Genomic DNA, 25,150 nt, shown 5'->3' with positions numbered 1-25,150 from the left:
TGCAAGTTGTAAAAGTACTGCTGTAATAATTGGAAGCCTCACCTTGACCACTTTCTTTGACAGGCCATGAAGAGGCAGGCATAAGTAGCTGGGATTGTAGTTTAAAATGGCCAATTTAATTTTTTTAGAACAGACTAAAAAAACTGTAGTGATTTATTATGGCTGGCCTCTTGAATGCTGGCTGCCATCTGCTGAGTCTTCCATTGATTTGTCCTTCCCTTTTTTGAAAACACTTTTCTCTACAAGATACTGAGTCTTGGTACCCCTGATGGAAAAGAAGTACGGATCAATACTGTACCCCAGCAGAGATTTCTACAACCCCTGGCAAAAATGACGGAATCACCGGCCTCGGAGGATGTTCATTCAGTTGTTTAATTTTGTAGAAAAAAAGCAGATCACAGACATGACACAAAACTAAAGTCATTTCAAATGGCAACTTCCTGGCTTTAAGAAACACTAAGAAATCAGGAAAAAAAAAATTGTGGCAGTCAGTAACGGTTACTTTTTTAGACCAAGCAGAGGGAAAAAAATATGGAATCACTCAATTCTGAAGAAAAAATTATGGAATCATGAAAGACAAAAGAATGCTCCAACACATCACTAGTATTTTGTTGCACCACCTCTGGCTTTTATAACAGCTTGCAGTCTCTGAGGCATGGACTTAATGAGTGACAAACAGTACTCTTCATCAATCTGACTCCAACTTTCTCTGATTGCTGTTGCCAAATCAGCTTTGCAGGTTGAAGCCTTGTCATGGACCATTTTCTTCAACTTCCACCAAAGATTTTCAATTGGATTAAGATCCGGACTATTTGCAGGCCATGACATTGACCCTATGTGTCTTTTTGCAAGGAATGTTTTCACAGTTTTTGCTCTATGGCAAGATGCATTATCATCTTGAAAAATTATTTCATCATCCCCAAACATCCTTTCAATTGATGGGATAAGAAAAGTGTCCAAAATATCAACGTAAACTTGTGCATTTATTGATGATGTAATGACAGCCATCTCCCCAGTGCCTTTACCTGACATGCAGCCCCATATCATCAATGACTGTGGAAATGTGCATGTTCTCTTCAGGCAGTCATCTTTATAAATCTCATTGGAACGGCACCAAACAAAAGTTCCAGCATCATCACCTTGCCCAATGCAGATTCGAGATTCATCACTGAATATGACTTTCATCCAGTCATCCATAGTCCATGATTGCTTTTCCTTAGCCCATTGTAACCTTGTTTTTTTCTGTTTAGGTGTTAATGATAGCTTTCGTTTAGCTTTTCTGTATGTAAATCCCATTTCCTTTAGGCGGTTTCTTACAGTTCGGTCACAGACGTTGACTCCAGTTTCCTCCCATCGTTCCTCATTTGTTTTGTTGTGCATTTTCGATTTTTGAGACATAATGCTTTAAGTTTTCTGTCTTGACGCTTTGATATCTTCCTTGGTCTACCAGTATGTTTGCCTTTAACAACCTTCCCATGTTGTTTGTATTTGGTCCAGAGTTTAGACACAGCTGACTGTGAGCAACCAACATCTTTTGCAACATTGCGTGATGATTTACCCTCTTTTAAGAGTTTGATAATCCTCTCCTTTGTTTCAATTGACATCTCTCGTGTTGGAGCCATGATTCATATCAGTCCAGTTGGTGCAACAGCTCTCCAAGGTGTGATCACTCCTTTTTCGATGCAGACTAACGAGCAGATCTAATTTGATGCAGGTGTTAGTTTTGGGGATGAAAATTTACAGGGTGATTCCATAATTTTTTCCTCAGAATTGAGTGAGTCCATATTTTTTTTCCTCTGCTTGGTCTAAAAAAGTAACCGTTACTGACTGCCACAATTTTTTTTCTTGATTTCTTATAGTGTTTCTTAAAGCCAGAAAGTTGCCATTTGAAATGACTTTAGTTTCATGTCATGTCTGTGTTCTGCTTTTTTCTACAAAATTAAACAACTGAATGAACATCCTCAGAGGCCGGTGATTCCATAATTTTTGCCAGGGGTTGTAGTACTGAACAGCAAGAATGACAAGAAATTATGTTTGTCAAAAGACCTCTTTCATTCATGAGTAATTTAGACAAAAAAATAAATAAATAATTAAATAAAGCTATAACATTGTTACATACACATACACACACACATAAACAGAGAGAGAGAGAGACAGGGAGTGACTGCAACACACACAGAGAGAAAAATACAAAGTGTGGCACTCACAGATGGAGGGGAAGACACAGAAATAGAACCCAGTGTGATTTTCAACATGAAAACAACACATGAAAAGTTATTGTGGTGTTTCAGATCCTCTGTTGAAGTCAGAAATACATTTACTGTAGGCACATTCACCCACTGCATTCACACCATCTACTGAATATACTGTAAAATCAAATCATTGTAAAAAAAAATGGGAAACAAAAACTGAAATTTTTTATTGGACTCAGAAGTGTTGTGTGCCATCACATTCAATGTGTATACTTACACTTTTGTACCTTGTTATTCTTTGTTACTCCAAACCCTATTTTCACAATAAATTCATAGTAAAGCATCTGAAAAAGTAATACAATTTCATGCATCTATGTATGTATTTGTTTTAATCAAAATTTGTAAATATCACACTTATTGATCTGTCAGGAGATAGGAAAGATGAGGGGAAATAAGCCCACAGCCCTATTTTACTTTGTATTGTTTTCCAACCTTAACCTTAAAAAAATGTAAAAGCAATTTACAGTTGTGATTGTGAATTTACACACACTCACCAAGGGTAAGTGTGTTATGGTAATTTAGGGCTTTTAATCATGTCTTTCAACTGTTCTTATGCCTGGTTGGAATGATTATAGAGCATATGACTTTAGGCTTCGCCTCATTGAATGGTTTGTTCCAGCTTTTACCTCATGAAATATTCATACCATCGAACTCATAAACATTCATTATTTGTATATTATAAACTCTGTGTTTTGTATGGGTTACACATCCAACGAGGATAGCTACAAATTCATTGCCACTTACTGATCATATATTAACAAATGTTACTGTAGGGAATTTAACGGGTGGTTTACTTTACGGTTTACGGTTTTTGCTGCTTTTGAATTGTCATTTGACAAAAAAACAACAAAAAAAAACAATTATAGCATAGCCACTAATTTCACAAGGAAAATAACAGATGTAGCTATTAAAAATCTCAGAATGGATGTACAGTCTTTTACGATTGCTCCCACACTAAAATCACACCAAAATACACAGTTTTTGAAAAATGCTGCACAAGTAGCAAAATGTCAGCCCACATTGTCACAATTATATGCACATTGTCAACCACACACTTTTGGCAAAACACTACACACAAACACACTTTATGCAAAACACAAAAAACACACACACCTCTCCAGAGTAGACACAAAATTCAAAACTGAAAGTGTGTGTGCTAATTGCTGCACATTTCCACTCAAACACAACACTCAATTAGCAATCATCTGAACTCAGACTGCACATGTGAAAACACAGGTAACCAGTCAGCAAGAGGAGAAGAAGCAGCAGCACAAGGAAGAAGGACAATTCTTACAGATGAAATCAGAGCAACTTTGGTTGACCATGTTATCAAACATGGGTTGACACTCCAAGAAGCTGGTCATAGGGTCCAACCAAATTTGAGCCGCTACACTGTGGCAGGTGTCATTCGGGTATTTCTAAATGGGAACAGGTAAGGATCCTACATCTACATCAGGGGTGGGGAACCATGTGTCATGGAGGGCCAAGAGGCTGCAGGTTTTCTTTCCAAGCAAAAACTCCACCATGTGATTTCACTGATTGGCTCCTCCTCTTGGCCCTCCATGACACATGGTTCCCCACCCCTGAGTTACATGTAAGGCACTTTTACAGTAATTCACAAGATCTTACAGATCTTCACCCTACAGTAAATACTGTATTTGCATTGTTTCCTCAGAGTTGTAAGGAGGCCTCCATCAGGAGGAAGACACCGCCGGTTCACACAAGAACAGGAACAAGCTATCATAAACATAGTCATTGCAAACAACAGCATAACTTTGTGACAACTGCAACATCACATAATCAGTGACAATACAACATTCAACAACACAGGGTGAGTTTGTCCACACTGGGCCGTCTGCTAAAGATGAATCGACCTAGCATGAAACATCTGCAGGGAGTGTCATTTGAAAGAATCTCTGAAAGAGTGAAGAAACAGCGCTAGTTACATTTTCCAATATGTGCACCACTTTACAATACTGCAACTGTATTCCAGATTCCTGAATTACTCTGTTACAGTATACTACAGTATATGGATTGGTGTTGTTTTTGCTGAATGTTTTAGAGAATGATGGAGCTTGATGCTGCTGCACTCCAGCATGAGTACATATTTATTGATGAAGCTGGCTTCAGTCTAACCAAATGCAGATGCCAGGGAAGGAATATCATCTGACAGCGTGCCATTGTTCATGTTCCTGGACTACGTGGTGGTAACATCACATTGTGTGCCGCAATCAGTCAGGATGGGGGCCTTTGCCATCATGCCACTCTTGACCCCTACAACACTGATCGCATTCTTCGGTTTCTTGACACCCTGCATCACATACTCATTTCCAATGACCAAGAGAGTGTACCAGGAGATGCCACCACATATGTTGTCATATGGGACAATGTGGGGTTCCATCGGGCTGCTCTGATCCAAGATTGGTTTGCCAATCATCCACAGTTTCAAGTTCCCAATCTTCCACCTCCTTTCCTTCCTTCTCCTTTCCTGAATCCGTTGAGTTCTTTCAGCCAACCCTACGATCGTGCCACACATTCAGGGGATGGAAGAGGCTTGTGGTGACACTGATTTAGCAGCATGCCAGGGCTGGATACACCACTCAAGAAGGTAATTCTCATGCTGTTTGGCAAGAGAAAACATCGCTTGTGATGTTGATGAGGTGCTGTGGCCAGATGCACAACAGAGACAAGATGGACAACCTTGACAGTGATGTGAACTGTAATGCGTTTTGTTTTGAGAATAAATGTTGTTTCTCCCATTGCATTGGTGCAGATGTTTTCAGCATGCTTCAAAGGAAAATGCAAAAGACATGCATGAATATTTTTTTATTCTTAGCATTTAACATTTGTAGTAAAGAAAAAAATGCTAAAAAAATGCTAAACATTTCTTAGGTTTTGCACAGCAGTGTGCATGTTGGTGGTGGAAAGATCTACTTATTTGATATATGTGTGTCAAGTGTGTAAGTAAGTGTATCATTTGTAGAAGTGTGTGCATATCATTTTTTAAGGTAGTTACTTTTTTTGCAAGAGATGTAAGGTGCTTTGTGCATGAGGGTGTGGTTTTTGCCTGTGGAGTTTGCCAACCCAACTCTACTTTCAAAAACTGTGTTTTACTGGTATGACATTTGTTTCTGTTTTCAATTTATATGATAAACATTGCCCAGTTGTGTGTGTATATATATATATATATATTATACAAATAATGGATGGAAGGAGTCCAATATTTCTCTATGTTGGACGACTTGCCATCCATCAATTGTTATGTTCTCCACCCCCCTCCCAAATTAAGCAAACAACAAAGAGTCAAGTAAATTAGATCAATTTATTTTGTTGTGAACAGCATATGAATGCTTCTAAAACATCGGTAACATGCTTGTCTACCTTCTTAGTGTTTTTGGCATCCTGGGAGTTCAATATTTCCACCAGTTCCTCCTCTGTGAACTCAGCAAACCTCGCTGGCAGACGATTTTCTGCTATTGTTGACATGTTTGTTGCCATTTTTCAACCAGTGTCTGTCAGCAAGTTCCTGACCTCCGCTACGCCATTAGTGATGTCAACTCATGAATAATTGTATGCCGCACTCTGATTGGCTAGCTGTTGACAGTAAGCTCTAACGCTATTGGTCAGTGGGAACCGATCCAATATAACTTTTGGTCCTAGCCTTTTTGGATCCTTTTGGATCCAACATAACTTTCTGGTGCCAAGCATGCCAAAATACAGGTAAATGATGGACAGAAAGGCTAATCTGTGATTGGCTATTGCAATCTGAGTGAAGAACATATATATATATATATATATATATATATATATATATATATATATATATATATATATATATATATATACAAGGTTGGGTAGGATTACTTTGAAATGTAATCCAAAAGTAATCAGATTACAAGTAATCCAAATGTATGTACATACATACATGTAATCCACATGTATTCTTTCAAAGTAATCCTACCCAACCTTGTACAGTAGTGTTCAGAATAATAGTAGTGCTATGTGACTAAAAAGATTAATCCAAGTTTTGAGTATATTTCTTATTGTTACATGGGAAACAAGGTACCAGTAGATTCAATAGATTCTCACAAATCCAACAAGACCAAGCATTCATGATATGCACACTCTTAAGGCTATTAAATTGGGCTATTAGTAAAAAAAAAGTAGAAAAGGGGGTGTTCACAATAATAGTAGTGTGGCATTCAGTCAGTGACTTCATCAATTTTGTAGAACAAACAGGTGTGAATCAGGTGTCCCCTATTTAAGGATGAAGCCAACACCTGTTGAACATGCTTTTCTCTTTGAAAGCCTGAGGAAAATGGGATGTTCAAGACATTGTTCAAAAGAACAGTGTAGTTTGATTAAAAAGTTGATTGGAGAGGGGAAAACCTATATGCAGGTGCAAAGAATTATATGCTGTTCATCTACAATGATCTCCAATGTTTTAAAATGGACCAAAAAAAAAAAAACAGAGACGCATGGAAGAAAATGGAAAACAACCATCAAAATGGACAGAAGAATAACCAGAATGGCAAAGGCTCACCCATTGATCAGCTCCAGGATGATCAAAGACAGTCTGGAGTTACCTGTAAGTGCTGTGACAGAAGACGCCTGTGTGAAGCGAATTTATTTGCAAGAATCCCCCGCAAAGTCCCTCTGTTAAGGTGCGTTTACACATAACCAAGACGCGTTACGAATGTCATTTTTCTGTCATTCGTGACACATTCCTGACATTCTTAATGTGACTTAACGCATCTGAATAGGTTTCTTAATAGTGCGTGTTGGTGCGTGATATTCTTGATATTTGTGGAGCATGTTTTTGCCTGTCAAAAAATCTTCCACGAATGTCACACACCATCCTCATTTCGTCTCACGTCGTGAAGGTCGCAACTGAGCGTATTGATCCATCTTGATGAGTAGTGATCCTTAATAGAACGTGACAACTTTCGTAGTGGTTCCTGTGATGGTTCTTGGAGCCCAGACTGTCACGCATTATTACGAAGTGACACAGAAACTGTCAAGTTTTGACACGACTTGTAACGTGGCGTCACATTTCACTGCGCGCCACGACGAATCAGTTTTCTGTCACATGCACACAATTAAACTCGGCTCCAAGTGTCATTCCACCGTTCCTGATGAAGCTCCTCAGGACGCTCCTGCAGGTGTTCCACCTGCTGTTGTAACCGATGAGCGGGAGAACGAGTCTGAGCAACTAGAGGAGCGAGAGGAGACTCACGTGCAGCCAGACATCTCTGCACCTCCTCCAGTCCGGCGGAGGAAGAAGCGCGTGCACAATTAAACCCTGCTGCACCGCAATCAGTTTGATTGCTGACACCAAGTCAGCTAAGAGTCTAATTTCAGTGCTCTTCAGCGCGCTCCAGCAGGTGTTCCACCTGCTGCATGTGCCTGATGTTTGGGAAAATGTACGAGACGAGAGCCGCATGAAGCCACACATCTGGCTCTGTCCTCCTCCTCCTCTCTGCGCAACTCTATGGCACAGAGCCCAACTACGCATGCAGTCACAAAGTTCTTCTGAAAAACTGGAGCGATCTGAATTCGGATGGATGAATATTGGTGTGTGTGTGGAGACAATTCACAACGTGACAGAACTTAACAATGTGCTGTTACGCGCAATAGCGCGCAACAACACGGAACACTATTCTTGACCGTGCGTAATGGTTCCTGATAATTCTCGAGCAACACGTGCCATTAATCGTAATGTGTGGTAAGAGGTTGCAGCAGTTCCTGAGGACACCTGATGCGTCTGCCCCAAATCATCACATTCGTGATCAGCAGCCAAGAATATGTACTTCGTGGTATTCGTGACTTGTCGTCGTTATGTGTAAACGCAGCTTTAAATAAAAGATGTGCAGAAGAGGTTACAATTTGCCAAAGAACACACCAACTGGCCTAAAGAGAAATGGAGGAATATTTTGTGGACTGATGAGAGTAAAATAGTTATTTTTGGGTCCAAGGGCCACAGACAGTTTGTGAGATGACCCCAAACTCTGAATTCAAGCCACAGTTCACAGTGAAGACAGTGAAGCATTGTGGTGCAAGCATCATGATATGGGCATGTTTCTCCTACTATGGTGTTGGGCCTATATATTGCATACCAGGTATCATAGATCAGTTTGGATATGTCAAAATACTTGAAGAGGTCATGTTGCCTTATGCTGAAGAGGACATGCCCTTGAAATGGGTGTTTCAACAAGACAATGACCCCAAGCACACTAGTAAACGAGCAAAATCTTGGTTCCAATCCAACAAAATTAATGCCTCACAGTTGTGAAGAAATAATGAAAAACTGTGGTTATACAACTAAATACTAGTTTAGTGATTCACAGGATTGCTTAAAAAAGCAGTTTGAACATAATAGTTTTAAGTTTGTAACTTTTTTACTAATAGCCCAATTTCATAGCCTTAAGAGTGTGCATATCATGAATGTTTGGTCTTGTTGGATTTGTGAGAATCTACTGAATCTACAGGTACCTTATTTCCCATGTAACAATAAGAAATATACTCAAAACCTGGATTAATCTTTTTAGTCACATAGCACTACTATTATTCTGAACACTACTGTGTATATATATATATATATATATATATATATATATATATATATATATATATATATATATATATATATATAAAACTGTGCACCCAATTCTTGCTTTTTAAAGTCATTAATGATGGACACTGTACAATCATTCAACAATGGAAAAAGAACAGCTCAAAGACATCATTAAAAGGTAAACATTACAATGACATTAATGACCTTGATGAGTGTATGTTAAATTATGACCACAACTGTATGAAATTAGCATCACACAAGCATGTGGATATTCTTAAGAATATTCACAAATATTGCATAAAAATACTGCACTTAACTTTTCATATAAAGATCTTGTAAAATCCATCATGAAAATACATTGCACTCCAAGCTTGAGTTATAACATCTGTGCCAACTCCAACTGTGCTAACATTTACATTCAACATCTTCTTACCATCTATTTTCCAGTGCTGCACCACAATGTGATCGGTCTGTCACTTTCCATTTCTTTTAAACACTCTTCCTGAGTCACTGCCTCTTGCTTCCATTTGCTCTTTGATTTTCTGTTCACAATCAGATTTTTCCATGGATCCTAAACATTTGAATTACTCCAGATCTTGCACATCCAGGCCTAGAAGCTTCAGACACTCATCCCTCTTCCTTTTAGTTTGTCTTTCTTCTTCATTTTCTTCCTTCTCCTTTCCATCATATACGTATCTTTAATTCTGCTTGTCCTTTTTCACTTTCCCCTGCTCCCAATTGCCAGTACTTCACCCACATTTGTAATCATACATGGTAGTTCACTGCTCACTTCCTCTACTTCATCACAATTGCAAACATATGAGTACTCCAAGCTGATCCCTTGTCTAAGCCCATTTCTACATTAAACACTTATGGTACTCCAGCAAAGCAAAGCACAATCTGTATGTAACTGTTTAATCACCTCCACATCCACACAAATCATATATGCATTTTGGTCTGTCTTTGGAAACAACAATTTTAGTCTTTCAAACAATCAGATCCACACTCAAGACCCAACTCTTCATCATCCAGCAAATCTGCAGATACAGAAGCAGACCTTGCAGCGAAATTACAGAAGGTAAAGTCAATGCAGGACATACAGGCACATCATCCAAAACTGGAGAATGACTAAAAACTCAAGCAAACAGTAATGGTTGCAGAAATCAAACAGGAGGCAGCAATTGCACTGAGGTGAGAAAAGGTGAAAAAAGGTGACAACAGGTATGAGAAAATGAATTCACAGAAGAAGCCCTTTTTGAGTCATGAAGTCAATGGACAGAGATGTCTGGCAATGCCCATTTCTTTCCAAGAGAAATTGTGTCCTGTTTATAGGTTGTGTATGCACAAAAACATGGCGTAAATCCTTCTCCGTGCTAAAGTCCAGATGTATCAAAAGTGAAATGACCATGGACATGTGCAATGCCCCACACCAGCTTCATGCCTGGCGTACACACGTTTCTACAGCTATTGTTTCTGTGGCAACACTTAGAGGTGAGGCTGGGAAACTGTTAATAACGTGAAAACAAGAAGTCATCAGAGTGATTTGCACATCAGTGAAAAAAGAGTTTATTCATGTCATTGTTCTGAATGAAAACCAGCATAATGCACATTTGGGCATGTATGCCTTCAAATATGTTTTTGTGTGTGTGTGTGTGTGTGTGTGTGTGTTTTGCTGATGAAATTAGAGCTGCAGAGCTTCCTGACAAGCCCCCGATTGTCTCGTTGTGTTCAGTATTTGTCAGTGAATGCATGTGTAACGTTGTGAATGTTACACGCTATCAGCCGTGGTGCACTACAGCATTCATTACTAGTATGATTCGTTTAAGTGGTGCATTGTATTCTGCCTTCATCTGACCCCAAGGCACAGTGGCTACTAACCCCAGCACCGACAAAGAGAGGCAGCCCAATGAACTTCATTCCCACTCTCAGACAGTAGTGGAGAGTGCACTGCTGAAGGGAATGTGGTGCTGCCTGGACCGGTCTGGGGTGTGTGTGTGTGTGTGTGTGTGTAGGGCGAGGGGGGGGGGGGGGGGGGGGCTGCCATAATGACCTGAGAAGGTCTCCCACATTGTGATGGCCTGTGGCATCCTCCACAACATTGCACACCACCACGGCATACCACTGCTGCCAGAGCAGAACGCAGGGATGAGAACAGTCTGGAAGGAAAAAGACTGGTGGGCGACTGTGAAGGAGAGGGTGTGGGGGGGTGCCCTTCCTCCCGCAAGGGGAAACTTTAGAATTTTTCACACTTTAAAGGAGTTATTCTGCTGATAAAAATATTAATTTATGTGGATAAAAAAAATGCTCTCATTCATACCTTTAATTGTTTAAAATGTTGGTCATGAATGACAGTTCATAATAAATTGTATCAAAATTTATTGTCACCAGACAGTCCAAATCAGTGTTTGTCAATCATGAAACCAAATAGTCAGGATAGTCAGTCCAATGCACATGTAAATCCTGGTGACATTCATTCAAGACCACACTGCAAATGATGTTTTATTTTTTAAATTAAAAAGCCAGTTATGTTGATTTTCACTCAGTCCAATGGAAAATCCAAGTTGACACCCATGTCCCTTGTTGATGTGTTCAACCCTTTTTTTCTATTATCTTAGTTCATTTGTATGTTTCTTACCCTCTTAGTTCATTTGTTTTTTTTGAATAAGTACTAACTTATATCACATCATGAGCAGATATTTGGCCCGACATCAGGGCTGCAGGTCAACAGTGGTATTACTTTGTCCTAGAGCTGGGCGATACCGGGAATTATGGTATTGATCTGATACCACGTAAATACAGGACCCATAATGCCGATATCGATACCAATACTTTTTCATATTTAAGCTTCATAGATCCAAAGGATCCAAAAGACCTAGGATAGAATTTCATCAAACATTGTACGTGACAACAAAATACTTTATTATCACAATCAACATTTTTGTTTAAAAAATGTCACTCAACACAACTTAAAACAAAATCTCCTGAGGTAGAGGGCTGACAAACCACAATACAAGGGTGCGCTGCTCCGTGTTGTGTGACAGTGCAGCGCTGCTCTTACAGAGAGTAGACTTTGATGAATCTGCAGCAGTCAGTGCATGTGGGAGAGAAAAAAAGCTTGAGTATCGACCTTTTTACACAAGGATCGTTCAATATCAATACCAGCGTTGGCATCGATTTCTCGGACACACTTGCAATCTTCATGTTTTATCCTTTCCAGTGCATTTTCCTCACAAAAATCTGTCCAAAGTTTCAAACTTTTTTCACTTGCCGCTATTATGTATCCCATAATATGCAGTTCTCACATGCGGGATCTCGCACAAGAAATGTTTTTTCAGGAAAAGTAACGTTTTTTTCTGCTTAGGGTACCCCTGCCCTGTCATGGATTACCCAGCCGTTGTTTCATTAACTGGCTTTATTTACATTTATAGACACACAAACTACGGGACGAGGTACTTAGCTATTTGGCATAGCAGTTCTTCTTCTACCTACTACCGGCAAGCCTCATGCACACCACACTTCAGTAACAGCAACGCCTGGTGGATAATATGACAACTATCACAAACACATCACACCTCAAAGGATATCGACAGGTGACTAAATTAACCACCGATCAGAACATCCCCCAACCAGAGGAATTGAATGTCGGATCTGTCAACTTCAACCCACCCCTGGAAGCCATACAGGCCCACCAGCATGTGATTTCAACCAAGTAAAGAGGCAAGGACAGAATTCACTTATTCACAAGTGCATTTATTGCTTTACTGATATTACTAAGATCATTAATCATTTGATCCAGATAATTGTTGATGGCACAGATTGCTCTCACAATTTCCTCTTGTGATTGGAGCACAGTTTGGGCAGACATCAGCAGCTGGCTTGGAGATGGTGGGGGCAGTGGAGCTGGTACAGACGCCGGGGCCAACGGGCCATTGAAGCTGGTGGAGGGGGTCTGTGCTCTCTCCTGGCTCATTGTCTATTCAGAAATTGTAAAAATGAAGTAATTAAACATGAGTCAAAGTGTTTAATATTGTTGCATCTTTATGCACGAGTTATGTATATTGTGAGCAGCCTATTGTATGGCCAGTATAAAGACATAATTTATGAGTTCAGTATATTTACCTTGGGGATGATCTGTGTCACCCTCATGGGCTCCCACCACTCCAGTGAGACATGTGTTACCCACTATTGTGGCCACTCTTGTCAAAGGGCTCGAGAACCACTCCTGTTCCCCAGCCTGTTGTGGTCATGCTTAGACGGTGGGCAGACATCCTCCGTTTAACTTCCACGTTTATGTCTGACTTTTTTTTTTACTTCAGTGTGTGTGCGCTGCTCTGAGCCTACAGCATTTACAGCCTCACACACATACTCCCATTTACTTCTTTATCATTTCATATTTATCCCGGTTGACAGGGTACCAAATAAAATATCCCTGCATGTCTCCATTTACTAGTATGTCTCTAGTTCAGACTCTGTAAACTTTCATTTCTTTCCTTTGTTCATGTTGAATGATCAGACCAGAAGGGGAATCCCAGGTCCCAGGGCCTATATAAATTAAGTTGCATTGTTAAATGGGGGCGTGGACAGGGAGGAGTTTAATACTTCTGCATGTGCCCTCAATTTCATGTTGATAGGGATTTACAAATGAAACATGCTTGGATCCATGTGTATGCACAATTCGATACATCTGAATTTTTTTGTATGCGTACAACAGTTTCTGGGATTTAGGAAATCCATGCAAGTCTTTGTATGAGACCCCTGTTGTTTCCTGTCTTACGGTTGAGAGTCTTTGATGCAAACCAGTGACCAAAGGCAACGACTTCATATCTTTGGTATTTGATGTCAATTATCATTTGCATTGTGAGGGAATGTGAAGTCCAACATTATGGCCTTGTGGAACATGTCTCTTGACATGATCCAGCACACAGGTTCCTTCATGATGAGGATAGCTACATTTGGCAAATGCTAAAGGGGCACTTACTTTTCACTTTCTATGGCAAAGTGAAATTTGTTCACCAAACTATTTTTAATTTTTACTATTATTTTCCAGTTACAGGTGTGTTGTTCAAAGAAGTCACTGGAAAATCTTTATACAAGTCAATCCCCTGAAGAGAGGAATTGGTCATATTTGGTGCACACACACACACACACACACACACACACACACACACCACACACACACACACACACACACACACACACACACACACACACACACACACACACGTCAACAGTTTTCTCAGTAAATATATTTCTAAAAGTGCAACTGACATGAAGTTTTCACCAGATGTTGGTAACAAGTAATACACCAGTGGTGAGCACAGCTAAAACGTTAGCTTCGATAACAGCTAATCAGCTAACTGAAAAATTATCTTTTATAAAGCTAAATGGATAAACCACTTAAAAAGTTATTAGAAGCTACAGCTAACTAGTAACTTTCATTATCATATGATACGCAAATATGATTGGATAAAACACTAAAGAATAAATAGCAATACACCCATTTTGCGGACGGGTAATATTTTTCATACCACCAGAGTAATCAGCCAATCTGGACAGCGGAGCGGTGCCACGACGAAGAGGTGCAGTCAGAGGAACTGTGAAATACTGGTGAGTCACTATTAATAATTTCTTACATGTCCAACCTCGTAAGTTGATCGTTAAAATTAAATTTATTAGTTCTAAAAGCCATCATAATTATTTATAGGAAAACGTTCTATTTTTTTTCTACTAAGGTTTGAACTTTGAGTGTTTACACAGGAGAGAAAACTGAGAAAATGTTAATGCCTGTTTGAGAAAAGTGTATAAAGTGTGTAGAGAGGGGTTTTACAGCCTTAAAACATCTATAATAATTGTAAAAAATAACGCTGACTACTTTGCAGATTTCGCCTATTGCGGGTTATTTTTAGAATGTAACTCCCTTTCGCGGCCTCGCAGTTTGGCGGATTTTTTTTTTTGTGCAGTTTTGCATGCTTCTTCTTTTTTTTTTTAACAGTGCATTGTGTTCTGTGACCTTATCAGGCGGGCGCGGCACCGGTCAGCATCACCGCGATTGCTCTCACTGCCTCCGATTCGCTTACTGAGTCTGCGGGGCTCGGTAAGCGCCACAGCGGGCCACTCACACCGCCCCCCTGTCTGCTGTGCCGAGCTGCATCCAACTCCAGCAACAGGTCCAGACTCAGAGACTACGCTCACTGTTTTGATGCGCAGCGCCCGCTGCATGGTCTCGGTTAACCGCCAGCCGCAGAGCTCCGTGGCCATGACTTGGATTCTTTGCGGGTCCCGCATCCATACCCCCGGAGGCAGTGAGCGAAGGGAGAGCACGCACATTTTGTTCTGCTTGCATTTATCATTTATAGGTATATGATAAAATCGTTATCACCCACCATAGAGTGCCATACTGTTTGCATTTCTTCATAAGTGATACAACTGAACTACCACAAAAGACTTCAAACTGTCATTGATGTTAAAGGAGGCAATACACGGCATTAAGAACAGGGGTGTGTAAACTTTGGATCAGGATCATTTGGGTAGTTTCTGTTGTCATTATGATTTAAAAAGGGTAAACACAGTTGTTTGCTTCACCACTAACCATTTTTGTGTTATTCATATTCTCTGACAAATGGTTAAAAATCAAACATTCTGCAAGAGTATGTAAACTTCAGAACACAACTGTATGTATATATTACCTCTTCACAAAGCATTTTTGACAGGTGTTACACACTCCAGAAAATATAGTATATGAAAACTTTTGTCCATATTCAAATGTATTTACACACACACACACACATATACAGCATATACACAAAAAGTATTTTGAAACTGTCTAAATGGACAGAGTCAAAGGTCAAGGAGAGGACGCAGTGGTGTTGCACTGTGGGTGGACAATACCATGTCAGCAGTCACTCATTTTCTTGCTGAAACTGCAATGATGATGATGAGAATGGTGAGAACAACAGCTCCAGCCACAAGGAGGTAACACTTCTTCTTCCTTAACTGCCTCTGCGGAGAAAAACGATAAAGTGTTAATATAATGTACCAGAATGTCATACCTTATTTCAAATCTTTATGATTACATTTTTGAACAAAAAATAATGCTCAGGTAATGCACAAGTCTCATGCATTATTAGGATATGTGGAGTGGTGATTTGAAAAGAGGGCAGCATGGTGGCTTAATGGTTAGCACTGTTGCCAGTACTTTCTGTGTGGTATTTGCATTGATTCCCTCTGGCTACTCCTGTTTCATCCCAGTTCCAGAGACATGCCAACTAGGTGAACTGGAAACTTTAAACTGTCCATAGGTATGGGTGTGAATGTGCTTGTGTGTCTATATATGTGGAGCTGTGACAGACTGGCATCCTGTCCAGGGTGTACCCCACTTCACATCCTATTTTTTGGTTATTTGAGATTTCATTTGCAAGGGAGACCTGGGCTATTATAAAGTTTCCAATTCACCTAACTTGCATGTCTTTAAATGTGGGAGGAAATCGGAGCTATATATTTTAATAGGCTCCAGCCCCCCTGACCCTTAACTGGAGTAAGCATGTACAGAAAAGGGATTGATGGATGGACCAGTTCACCAGCAGCAGCAACCGGCATTCTTCCATCAGAACTCCCTCCCCAGGATTTCTGAATGTAGCATGACATGGTTGCTTGGTTGCTCAAACAAAATATTCCAAGATGATAGAAGACACTTCCAAATAATTGTATTTCTGTGTCTAATATGTTTGCCATTTTTTCCACTGTATTTTGGAAAGGTAAGTGAGAAATAAACATTAAAAAAAAAAAAAAAAAAAAAAAAAACTTTTGTAGCCAGAAAATACCTCTGAGGTTATTTACAAGACATCTTAGACTTCAGAAAGTTAACAATACAGGAAGGTTGCCATGACAGACGTTACACTGAAACAAATCAATCAAACATTGGTTCTGTCACACAGTGAAGCACATAGATAAAGCTCAAAATGACACTGCTGGGTTGCCCCATCCTTCATAATCTATCATTTAACAATATCCACAAAAACAACAAGTAACCACAAGCTAGCCACACATTGTGAATGCCAATCAATCAACAAATGGAAACTGCTGTCACTGTCATTTGTAGCAAGTCTGTCATATGGTGATTTTTTTAAACAGCACCAAATGGTAACAGTGCTGCCTCTCGGTGCTTCACACAAGTAAGATCTAACCTTACCAACTCCTCTGAGCATGCACACAGGTGACAGTGGTAAGGAAAACTCTCTGATGATAATGATGAAGAAACCTCAAGCAGACCAGACTCAGAGGGGTGACCCACTGTTTAGATCATTCTAACAGTTACAAGGTTTTTACAAATTTTCCAATAATTAATTTAAAAACAGATAACAGAAAAACAGCAGAGCAACAAAAACAGAGTCCTTAATTGAAATCAAAAAGCTTTCCAGCTTGGGTCTTTAGATGATTGAGTAGGCAGATCTTGAAAAGGCAGGGCTTCCTCGAGTCCAACATCCTGGGGTACAGGGCCAGCACCTGTTAGAGGCCTCATCAGTGGCTCAGAAAGAGCAAAAAAGACCAGAATCAGTCAGACGGAAATAAATGCATTTAAGACATTAATTCTGCAACAGTATATGAACAGGGAAGCAAAGCGATTACTCAAGTGGTTGCCAGCAGCTAGCCCTGTGATTCACTAACAGACCCAGAATTTATATGTAGTGAGGCTGAGTGTTTCACTGCTAATAATGTGAATTAAAAGGAAAGGAAACATGATTCCATACTACACCGGTACAGTATGCTAATCATACAAGAGGGGGAATAGATGCATCTTTAGTCTGGACATGAATGTCTCTACCGAATCTGACTGTTTTATCTCTGCAGGGAGATCATTTCTCAAGACAAGCACATCATAACACAAGGCCCTGTGAAAAGTCCATAATTAATTTTATAAGTTAGTAACAAAATCTTAAAATCAGACCTCACACAGGCAAGACACCAGTGAAGAGAGGCCTGAATTGGTCAAACTTTCTTCTTCTTGTCAAAATTCTAATGCTGGTCTGTGATAAGCCTGAGAACAGACATTACAATAATCCAGTCTAGAGGAGACAAATGCATATTTCAGAGTCTCTTCATCAGTCATAGACAGGATGGGACATATCCTAGCTATGTTATGAAGGTGGAAGGAAGCAGTCCTGGTGATTTCTCTAATGTGTATGTTATGGTTTTACAAAGTCCAGGTAAGCCCAATTCTGCAGGCAGAAAATACAAGAGGATATGGTGCCAAAGACAAGGGGGATTTATTTTGTTTCCCCAAATCCCACCACAAATCCAAAATGATCTTCAATGTGAACATGTCCTGATCACCACCAAAATCCACAGAACGCATGAAGAGATATCCAATAAAAAATAAAATGTCACATAACAAAAGACAGCATACTAACAGAGGACCTTTAACAAACAAGTGAAGATGAGAGCAAAAGATGAGAGCAAGACAGAGGAAGAATACACAATAAACCAGCAAAAGACTGACAAACAAGGATGTGCTTAAATAATAGAGGTGGAATCAACAACAGGTGGGTGACACATGAGGAGGCAGAACGCATGACTCACGTGGACTGCAGGGAGATAAATGAACAGACAAACTAGTGCAAGAAAAATTCTGATAAACATACTAAAAATAAAACCAGGAACAACACAAGGTGAGAAAGAAATAAAATATATCAATCAACACCGCAGAAGGCAGTAAGTAAACAGATTTAAAAAATGAACACCATGGATAAGAAATGCAAACCCATATGAAAAACAAGAAAGTAAAACATTTTGGTAACAAAGGTAAATAATGATCAGAGCCAAAATAATGATCAATATCATAAGACCCAGAACAAAGACATAGAACAAAGAAATAAACCCTGCATGCATGAAGCCGGTAGAAAACAGACACACCCATGCACAAACACACACGCCCACATGAAGAGGTGCACCTGACGGACCCAGGGGGACACACCCATGCACATACAGGGTGCAAGGAGGGACGTGAACCCGCGCGCACACACCACCAGCAGGGAGAAGTGCACATAGCAGAGAAACATCCACACACACATACGCACAGGCGGCAGGGGGGAGTGTCCACAGCAACCCAGGAGAGGACAACCCCCCCCTGCACCCTAACATTGGGGTGAATGTGAGGCATAATTGTAAAGCGCTCTGAGCGTCTGATGCAGATGGAAAAGCGCTATATAAATGCAGTCCATTTACCATTTAACCCCCCCGAACACACACACACAGGAGACATTAAAAAAAGCCAGACAAGCAGAGAGAAGAAAATCCAAACGTACAAAAACTCAAAACTCCCGCCAAACGGGCTGCTGGGCGGAACCACCACAGTGTAGGTCAAAGAGGGATCTAAAATCACCCCAATCACCCCAAGGTTCCTCACTTGGGGAACTCTGAGGAACTATATTATGTTGCTGAATATCATAGCTGGCCTATACACAAGTGTGGAGTGGAGACAAAGTATTTGATTTCTTCCCACTGAATTCTGATGTTTATCAGACCAGTGCTGTGGCTTCCACTCTGTTCAAAGCTTGAAGTGGCTGGGTGTTTGGTAGGGTTTTTGAATCCAGAAACATAGGTACCTTTATCAGTGACAAATAATTCACTGACTTTGACTTTGTGGACATCATTGTGAAGATCTTGGAATCATTAGATGCCAATGAGAAGATGAGTGAGGAGAATGAGCATCTGAGTTTGCAATTGAGTTGAATCAAGACTAATGCTGCGTTCACACTGGGTGCGACGTGAGCAACAGCAGCGACAGGTTGCCATGTAATCCCTATGGAACGACGCGTTCTGGCGCCACGTCCCACACCGTGATGCGATGGATGTGAGTGAAGCGACGCGAGTGAAGCAGCGCGAGTGAAGTGATGCGGGTGAAGCGACACGAATGAAGCGACGCGAGTGAAGCGATTTTGAGTGATTGGCGCATTTGTGGCGCGATATTGCGTCGCATCATGTCGCATTGCCCTCCTCCCCAAGTTGAAAAATCTGAACTTTTTCGTCTCATCGCGCCGCGATGACCAATCAGGGACTGAATATGTAGTGATGTGGAGATGTCTGGAGTTTGACTGAAGATGTGAACATGTCCTGTATCTGGTAGCAGCCTGTGAGCAGGACTTATGTCTCTTTTGTCCTTTATTTCACAATTTTGAGAGAGTTTTTGGAGCGAGCAGCAGCCCCACAGCAGGGGGAGCGGAGTTTCTTTTTCTTTTATGTGCGTGCGTAAGGGTCCATGGAGATTATTTTACTTATTAACTACACAGATGTATAATAAAACAAATGGTGACTGGTTTCTAAACACAATTATGACAGTTTTTTGGGAAAGAGCGAGGAGCAGCCCCAGAGCAAGCAGTGGAGTTTCTTTCTTTTATTATACGTGCGCGCGTGAGCGAATCGTCTGTAGAGAATATTTTATTAATTAACTACACAAATGTATAATAAAACAAATGGTGACTGGTTTCTAAACACAATTATGACAGAGTTTTGGGGGAAGAGCGAGCTGCAGCAAGCAGCGGAGTTTTTTTTGTTTTTTTTTTAATTGTTTACATGTGCGCGCATGAATGGGACAGGAGGTCCTCAAACTGGGTCCCGCAGAGGCGGAAGGACCGCTGAAAGCGGCCGTCATCCAGACGCAGCTCCTGCAGCACATAATGATACTCCCTGAATTGGGAACGTCTCATGACGTTTGTCAGCTTTCCACAACAACTCGCTCCATGTGATCAAGGTCCGTCATGTTAACTTGACTGACAACCGGAGCCAGTGAGCAGAATGGAAGCTCCTCCTATTTGATGACGCACCGGGGTGAATTTTCGCAGCAAAAGCAGAGCGACACACCGGGCGAAAGAGGCGCGTCTGATCGCGCCCGGTGTGAACACGGCATAAGGTCCAGGATGTGACTGAATTCCTGACCTCAGCTATCAGAAGTCTACATCTTTGTGGTCAAAGTGTCAAATTTGTTGAAAGAGTCATTTATTTTAGCAGTGACATTTGTCTCTTGGACATCAGCCTCTGAGATAAAGAGATGTCTGTGGTGAACTTACAGAGTTATAACTTCTATGCTGCACAAAGTGGTGCACAACACAATGCAAGAGTCATTGCTAGTTTCGACCCAACATAGTTATTTTTAGACCCAGTGCCCATGTGCATGTTAAAAAAATAAAATAAAAAAATAAGTGGTGAGTTCAGCCACAAAGCTGGTACATTCCTATCATCCATCCAAAGAAAGTGTTTGCACCTTTGACCACCTAAAAGCAGGTCAAAAGTATAACACAGTGAGTCTGTAGTATTTTAAAATTGCAACACTCAGATGCAAGATGGAAGAGTGGTATTGATTTACAGATGTGAGTTATTTATATTTCTAATAAATTTATCCATTAACTAACGAGACAAGTTTCACAAAATGTATTGACATGCTGAGGTTTGTCCTGATTTACAAACCAACATATTTTGGTATTGATCTGTAAGCTACACACACAATCATTACTACAGAAGGTGTGTGTGTGTGTGTGGCATGTTAGTGGCAACCACTGATGTGCTATACTCACCGGGACTTGTTGCCAATACCGGTGACAGCCAGTGTGTGCGCAGCAGGTGAATGCTGTATGTGCATGGCATTCAGTGGTGTTTAACATATCGTATAAAACTTTGTCTTTGCCCCCGCTCCCTCCCCTACATTTTATTACAGATGTGGAGTTTCAGATCACTGTTTCAAGTCTCTCACTCAGAAGGTGTGTAAGAGGGATTGGATATTCTTGACAGGTGGTGATGGACCGGTTGTCTGTCTGGGTGGTTGACATCCAGGAACCAAGGCAGGTCCATGGTGCCATTGTATTATCATTCCAAAATGCCTTAAAGGTTGTGACATGATGTTTCAGCTCATCTCTGATGTCAGCTGAAGTAAAGAGACCATGACAGAAAGCAATAACTCACTTTTAAACCTCTGATTCTACAGCACAGTGTCCCCATATCATGGCCATATTGACTGAAAATATCATCAGGCTTTCACATTGGTAAAATCCATCTTGTGACGCATCTTGAACTACAACATAACTTTAGTGCTGCCTGAGAACATGTGCATGAAACAAACCAATATTAGGGCCCCTTTCACACGTAATGTGAATAAATACAACTCAGGGTGACTCACAGCTCATATGAGTGAACCACGCAAACATCGAGCCGACTGGCAGGCGTGCATGATCTCGGTGCAATGGTTTGTGCATGCGACGGTGTCTTTCGAGCGGGAACACTGCAGCACATTAAGCTGATGTGGAGAACAACAAAATAAAAACCAGCTGTATAATTAGTTAACAAAAAAGCTTTCAGTCCTGATGTGAAGAGGTTCAGAGATGAGGACGACCTCAGGCTGTCTGGACGTTTGTTCAAAGTTCTGCAAGGAACTAAATTCTGCTTCTCCACATTTAATTCTGATCCCCAGAACATGAAGTAAAACTGCAGCATATAACCTGAGGGTTCAGGGAGATCCGGAAAATATGAACAGGTCTGATTGTTGTGAAAGTGTAGGTACACGGACCCACAACAGGGGGCGCAATGAACGGACAATGGAGAAAGGTGAATAACAAGTTTTACTGTTGTGAAAAGAGCACAACCAATACAACAATTAATAATTTGGAGTTTGAAGCCGAAATCTGCTGGTGTCGTGTGGGCAGGCTCGAAGGTAGGAGGCGTCCGTCCTAGTCGAACCGGAACCACCCAGATTTCCTCTGCCACCGAACCCCAGAAGTACTGGAACCGCCAAGTCCCGAATTCCCAGGTGGCCACTGCCTCCGCTCGTCGGATCCGGTACTGCTGGCGGGAAAGAGCACAAACACACAGGTATGGATGCGACAGCACCCAGTAGACGGAGAGGGGAGAAGCCGCCTCCACCTCTTGTTACAATGAAGCAGGAAAGGTGAGTACTTATCCAAGCAAGTAGCTTTCTGTAGTCAGCTGTCCTGAAAAGGTTTACCAAGGTTTATCAGAGTCTTCAATATGAGCTTGCAGAGAAGGTTACCTTAATCTCAAGGCGATATCTCGGCACTGAGGTGGAGACGCTGTCCTGCTGATATACCTCCGTCCTGAGTGCAGTCAGCTGTGTCCAGTAATGGGTGACAGCTGTCACCCTGGCAGCCCTCGTCGGCGGCAGCGCCCTCTGGTGCCTGGAGCCCGCACTCCAGGCAGGGCGCCCTCTGGTGGTGGTGGGCCAGCAGTACCTCCTCTTCAGCGGCCCACACAACACTGATATGTATTTCAGCCAGAGAGCTCTTACTGCTGTGCAAACCAACACAACAGGAGAGACATCCAAGAACACAACTAGTACCTTTATTTGTTTGTTAAAACTCCAGCAGCAGTACATCTTATTGACGACGGGAGACGACAGTCAGACGAGATGTCATTTTACAGTGGGAAAAAGTGGGGTTGGCACCACATGTACAAACAGTGAAAGTGGCAGTGGGAGTGTTGGCCATACATTAGATGCACAACACAACAGTAACTTATAATGTCATTATCATATTTACTCTGAATTCTAACAAGGATAAAATAATAATATGAGTGAAGCGTCGCGTAACGGCGCAAAGCTCACTCATGGTACAGGGCATCCTGAACAGGAAGTGCCAATGTTCAAATCCACAGCAAAACAGGAAATGTTTAAATGTCAAACACTTCCTGGATTGACAGATGAGATCCCATGGAATCTTGTGGGAACTCAGTGGCAAGCTCACACTCAAACAGGAAGTGCCAATTTATCAGTCACAGTGACACAGGAAATGTTCAAATGTCAAACACTTCCTGGTATGGGTGGAGCTAGAGCAGAGGCCGGGGTTTCACTGGACTCCCCTGAAATCTGATTGGACACAGATGATTGACATGTCACAGCACCACACGTCTGGTTGAAAGAGCTGCATTTTCAAATCAGTGAGTCACATTGACTGCTAGGTTCGTCCTGTCCAGTAGTTTGTGCTGTGTACCACAAAAACTTCTATTCCACCTTAGTAGAAGAAGAAAAATCTTTGCTCCAGATTTAAACTGAGTATGTTGTTTGAACTATGGACTTCTAATCACACCAACTTATATTGGTGAGTAAACGACAGTATTTTATGCAAGAAATGAGGTCCAGGTTGTAAAAGCAGCATTTCTCCTTTAATTTGGGTTGTCTTATATACACGTTTAAACTAACAGAGAGCAGCTGGTTCATGCTCTGTTGGCTTATTAGTGCAGCAGATAACTGAAACAATCCTTCAAATGGTGATACAAGCATCAAATTCTACACAAATACAGCTGGAGCAAAATTAATGGAGCGACTTTAACTTTTCACCCCTGTACAAACTGAAACTGACCTTTGTCACCATTCTTGCTGCTTTTACCTTATAACTCCATAACATTCATTCACAGATAGTCCAAACTATACCTTTTTGGAATCTTTATGATCAGGCAAATATGTGGTGTAGTTTTCTATATGATTGGAGCATCTTTTATTTAGACCAGGAGTGGGCAACTTGTTGCAGAAAGGGCCAAGAGGGTGCAGGTTTTCTTTGCAGCCACTGATTCCACCAGGTGATTTCACTGATTAACTGATTCCATCTGCTCAAAGTGATATTAATCAGTGAAATCACCTTATGACATTGACATGTTTATGACACATTCATGACTGTGTCATGTAACAGTTATGACAGTGTCATTATTATTGTGAAACCTTCAAGTAAAGTAAGTAAGTAAGTAAGTAAGCTTTATTTATAAAGCGCCTTTCACAGACCAGGGTCACAAAGCGCTGCACATGGCATACAACAATAATCTAAAAATAACATATGAAAACAATAAAATACAATATTAGGCTAAAACGCTAACTTAAAGAAATGCGTCTTTAGTTGCCTTCTAAAAGTATCTATACAATCCAGAGAACGAAGGGCACAGGGAAGCTCATTCCAGAGGCTAGGCGCCACCGCTTTAAGAGATCTGTTCCCGCGAGTTTTAAACGGGTCTGAGGAACCATCAACAGGTTCTGATTGGACGACCTGAGACTCCTGGAGGAAGCATAAGGCTGGATCAGGTCCCTGATGTACTCCAGTGCCTGTCCATGCAGAGCTCTAAAAGTCAATACCAGGATTTTGTAATGAATCCTGTAGGAGACAGGCAGCCAATGCAAAGTATTAAGAATAGGAGTAATATGGTCCCTCCTGCGGGTGCGGGTAAGCAGGCGCGCAGCAGAATTTTGCACAACCTGCAGGCGGGCCAACCCCTTCTTATTCAGACAGGTGAAGAGACTGTTACAATAATCCAAACGCAATGAGATGAACGCATGAACAAT

The 25,150-nt window shown here is 41.1% G+C and overlaps 1 protein-coding gene across 1 annotated transcript in view; it reads right to left on the bottom strand.

Annotated features, from left to right (window-relative positions):
- LOC117513410 (syntaxin-12-like) overlaps positions 1–25,150 on the bottom strand; it is a 417,092-nt gene that overhangs the window by 87,471 nt on the left and 304,471 nt on the right. The window contains exon 6 of the mRNA XM_034173594.1: positions 15,715–15,825. Within this exon, the coding sequence (XP_034029485.1) occupies positions 15,730–15,825 (96 nt within the window). The 3' untranslated portion in view covers positions 15,715–15,729. The remainder of the gene's footprint in view (positions 1–15,714; positions 15,826–25,150) is intronic.

This window comes from Thalassophryne amazonica, chromosome 7 (assembly GCF_902500255.1).
Source record: "Thalassophryne amazonica chromosome 7, fThaAma1.1, whole genome shotgun sequence".
NCBI classification, from domain to species: Eukaryota; Metazoa; Chordata; class Actinopteri; order Batrachoidiformes; family Batrachoididae; genus Thalassophryne; species Thalassophryne amazonica.
This window is presented reverse-complemented; position numbering and strand designations above follow the sequence as displayed.